General features: G+C 34.5%; 1 protein-coding gene across 2 annotated transcripts; it reads right to left on the bottom strand.

Moving 5' to 3' along the window:
• Nucleotides 1–694: 694 nt before the first annotated feature.
• LOC137819148 (putative envelope ADP,ATP carrier protein, chloroplastic) lies at nucleotides 695–4,589 on the bottom strand. Of its 2 annotated transcripts, none has more exons than XR_016516395.1 (10): nucleotides 4,108–4,585; nucleotides 3,960–4,016; nucleotides 2,749–2,811; nucleotides 2,578–2,634; nucleotides 2,410–2,493; nucleotides 2,140–2,208; nucleotides 1,956–2,068; nucleotides 1,695–1,793; nucleotides 1,279–1,357; nucleotides 695–1,128 (listed from the first exon to the last, which is right to left on the bottom strand). XR_016516395.1 is itself a non-coding variant. In XM_068622912.2 (10 exons), the coding sequence occupies exons 1-10, from the start codon at nucleotides 4,444–4,446 to the stop codon at nucleotides 1,020–1,022; spliced, it is 1,140 nt and encodes a 379-aa protein (XP_068479013.2). In that variant the 5' UTR covers nucleotides 4,447–4,589; the 3' UTR covers nucleotides 695–1,019. The 2 variants fall into 2 exon arrangements, 1 of the variants encoding a protein (XP_068479013.2); XM_068622912.2 differs by having other exon boundaries at nucleotides 1,695–1,864; nucleotides 4,108–4,589.

Raw genomic sequence — 4,589 nt, 5'->3', positions numbered from 1 at the left:
AATATTTTATTCTTTTTACTGTGGAGATAATAACACATTCTTATTCTTTTTACATAAGTATTCTACTGACTTTTTTTTTGTACTTTTGTTGCAAAGATAATATATTCATTTTTCTTTAAAAAAATACTATCATTTATTTTTTCATAGAATTTTCTTTTATCATCTATTAATTTAAGAGTTATGAATCATTATATTTACAATACATTATTATTTTTCTTAATATTATATAATTTTATTTATGAATTATTTGAAAACTAATTATTGTTTATTAACCCTTTTTGGTGTGTGAAGTATAATTAAAAATATTATATAAATTATTTAAGGTTTGGGACACATCAACATAAATACTAAATTAGAGGAATTGATATAATTTCTTAAAACTTTCTTAATCTCTCATAATAGTGTTTAAAAATCAAGATACTAAACTAATTTTCTAATTCGTATATCCGTAAGAAAAATGAAATCAAAGACAATAGTTGAATTTTAAATCAGGAGAAATTGCCTATATGTTGATCTGGTGGTGGGTGTGATTAGGATAGCCACTTTAAATGCATATTTGGCCCCACCAGAACCTTAACATTAAATTAATTTCACGTTATGATTCCTATAAATTGTTCATATTAATGGATAGTATCATCAATACATTATTTTCAACATACTATTCTGGGATGAATTTGATGCCAGGGACACTAAATAAAAGACAAAACCAAGTTCTTTATTGGCACTAACAAAAAATTCATCTCACAATAGTGTGTTTGGAAAAGTATGTCAAAATACAGCTAAAATACAGTTTAACAAAATCCCTGGCAGAAAACAAAAGCTAAAATACTTTTAGCAGAAAAAAAAGTATGTGTCCTGCAAAATTTACAACCCTGAGATACAACATAACTGCTGCTGCTATAAACTCAAATGTTGAAAATTTGGCTATCAAAACAAAAAGGCAATTCCTGCAAATTCTAATTGCTGAAGGATTGGTCCTGAAAATTTCAGCAGGAAAAGAATGGGTACAACAATATGAATCATTGGGGTTTCTTTTGATTGTTGCGGTTTTCCTCAGTAATTGTTTGAAACTCTTTCTCACTAGCTGCAATTAGGCGTTTGAAAATGTCATATGTAGTAAGCCTGATGCTGTAAATATAAACATGGACTGGATCAGGTAATTAACCATAACAATGTGGTTAATGTCACAAGAATGGAATTAAGAATCAGCAGAACTGGAATATCAAGAGGTGCAGTGTGAAGATTGAAAACTTATCAGAAATAGAAGATCACAAGTACCTGCTATTTGGTAGGTTTTTCAAAGCATTTGGCACAAATCCCCGATACAGGCCAATAACTCCATCCCTTGCCACAATACCTGCATCAATGAAATAATTGTATAAAACTACTTAAACATTAAAACTTCAAAGGTGTACATGCCCTGGTTATCGTACAGTAACTTTATTAGTAACATTCCTGATCCTGCTATGATGGTAGAATGAATTTTCCTAACTAAAGATGGCATGTAATCCACGGATGAGGTAATGATAATACTGAAGAAGACTTAAGACACACATAACAATGGTGATTACTTTGAAGCTGATAAGAAAAACTTATAAATATGGTTATTATAGTTCTTTATTGTCATTAATGTGTGCATAACATGGGTGACTATAGCATGCTGATGCTAAAAGGTAAATCCGAGAAGTACTAACCTGAAATGGCATCTAATACTGTCTTATAAGGTGTACCCTTCAATTGCATTTGTCTTCGCACCGTGTCCAGAGGATAGCATGTAATTGTGGCAAGTGATGCTGAAATAACAGCAGTGAGTAAAGAGGTTTCAGTTCTCTTCTGATATTTCTCTGGCAATGACTTCTTTAATCTATTGTCCATAGAAGGTCAGAATAAATTAATGTCAACGTCTTTCCAATATCCAATGTTCTTAAAAGACAAAAGCTTACTGATCAACTCACAAATCAAACACACAGAAGTTCACTGCAATATATGGAGCAATTCCAATGAGAGAAGGCCCAAGGCCATAGTAAAAAGATGCAAATCCTTCCTCCCTTAGCATGCTCAAGGCAACCTAGAAACAATATGCTTCAGTTACAGAGGAAGATCTTGTGAAAATACCTAGGCAGGCAAGTTTATAAATACCTGTGACATTGTTCGATAACCAGGTTCAACAGCTAAACGTAATCTTAGAACATCTAACGGGTAGGTGATCTACAAATAAACATATACAACCTTAGATACATACACTGATATTCAGAAGTAAGAAAAATATAAAAAAATTTAATTTTAAAAATAAGAAGTTGCTCATAAGTGTTTAAACACACAAAGGTTTAATCCCTTAGATTAAACAAAGCAACATTACGAAAGCAGCTGCATATCATACAAGGTTGGGCATCACAATGAATTACTTACAAAAGTTGATGTCATGCCAGCAAAAGCACCTGCTGCAAGTCTTCCCACAACAGAGAGCTCACCATCCTTTCCCTTGAATATTTTCTATAAATTCAAAGGTATAACTTAGACACCAACATGCAATATTTGGGGGTATAAGAAATTCATGAAAGATAATTGACAGTTAACCTTGTAAAATTCGTAAGAAAAAAGCTGGACTGCACCGTAAGGTATAACTCGGATCACCTGGAACATTAAAAGTAGAGACACTAAAACAAATGAAAAGACTAGTCAACAGAATAAGAAGATATACATACAGAAATACCAATTACCAATAAATTCGTTCCTAATTATAGAGACCTGGGGGAGATTGCCCTTCCAATAACCTTTAATGCCTTCTTCCTTCCCTATAACATTTATAGCCTGTAAATAATGACAATGTAAGCCCCAACAAAAAATTCACTGGTATTATTCAAACCATTTATGAGAGAATGCCATGCATCTAATAAGGACAACAACATGATTATCAAGGAAAGAAATTGGGAAAGACAGCTAAAATATGCATTTCGTAAATGATATATATATATATATATATATATATATATCCTTAATCAGAAAAGGTAATTAATCATAGGGATTCAACAAAGCTATACAATGACTGCAACTGCATAACACAACCCGCAGCCTTATATCCAAGCTTGGGACCAGCTATGCAAAGATTAGCAACTGAGCTCTACACAGGATTAGAAACTTAAGAAGTCCTTCTATCCATTAGTTGGAAGTCATCACAGACACAATTTGAACATTTCCTTTCTAATAAAACAGCTACATTTGAAATTATAGAGTTTCAATGGAGAAGGAAAGAAGACACTTAATAATTTGAAATCTGATTATGCCATTCTGCTCATTAATTGAGCTCAAGTAATGTTGTAGCATCATACTCACAGGCCTATTCAGTAAGATTTGAAAAACAATAAGAATCCTAAAATATTCCAACAGCTACAATCATCATGCTTTCAAGAGGAAACAACCTAAACAAACACCACAAATTATCAACCATTAACCAAAAGCAAAGAAACATATCTTATCAAGCATTTACAAACACTCCCACTTTTCAATAATGGACTTCGACAAGTTGATAACAACACATACACTATTCTATCAACAGTGGCCAAAGAATAAGCCAGCTACTCCACATTTTGTGGTTCTCAGAATAATCTTTTCATAACTTTACTTCCCGTTTTCAAATTCGATTTAGAAAATCTTTTCATGGTTGTGTTCTCACTAATAAAAAAATTCCCTAAGGAGACATGGCCCCATTCTCCAAAGGAGACATGTTACCGAAACTCATTAACAAGAGAAGCTCTAATATAAAATTAAAACATGGATTCATGGTGAACCAAAACTATAATTTTAAATTATATCACAAATTCATAAGCGTCACAAAATTCAACACTAGTGACATATATATATATATATATATATATATATATATATATATATATATATATATATATATATATATATAAACAGAACCAAACACAGGAAAAGAAGTTGTGATTATTCGATACCTCCATGAAACCAATCGCCCTCTTGGCACTTTCTTGTCCAACTCGCACGCCGTGAGTCTACAAAATACCCAATGTTGTGTTGACCGAACTTTCAGACACTAACTTATCCGCGAAAACGGCAATAAAAAAAAACGAAACGAATGCGCACCTGCATGAGAAGCTTGATGCGGTCAAGGGGGGCGGTGACGGATTTCGCGGCGGCGCCGGCGATGGCGGCAGCGAGGAACAGAGCAGCGTCTTTAGGCACCAATGCCCCCAACGCGAGTGGGTGCTGCAGAAGCTGAGCCGGCGTCGGCGAGAATTCCCTGTCGAATTTCCTTTCTGCCACCGACACGCTCGCGAAATTACAGCGTTTGCCACTGCCGGGTGCGAAGTGGAGGACGACGACGCCGTCTCGGAGCGGAGGAACGACGTCGTCGTTGGCGGAGGATTTGAGGACAGGGATTTTGCGCCACGTAAGCGTGGCTCTCTCCTCGGATTCTGCCATGTCGGAAATTTGAAACTTCGGTAAGTGTCGGAAATGAGAGAAAAAACGGAGGATAACTTAGTTTGGTGCGAAGAGAGAGAAGTTGGAGCCAATTTAAAGTATGAATGGAAGAAGAAAGATAAAAGGAAACACGTGTTTTCTAT

The sequence above is a fragment of the Phaseolus vulgaris genome, chromosome 10 (genome assembly GCF_051622355.1).
Source record: "Phaseolus vulgaris cultivar YP4 chromosome 10, ASM5162235v1, whole genome shotgun sequence".
Classification (NCBI taxonomy): Eukaryota; Viridiplantae; Streptophyta; class Magnoliopsida; order Fabales; family Fabaceae; genus Phaseolus; species Phaseolus vulgaris.
The sequence above is the reverse complement of the archived record's forward strand: the minus strand, read 5'-3'. Positions and strand labels throughout refer to the sequence as shown.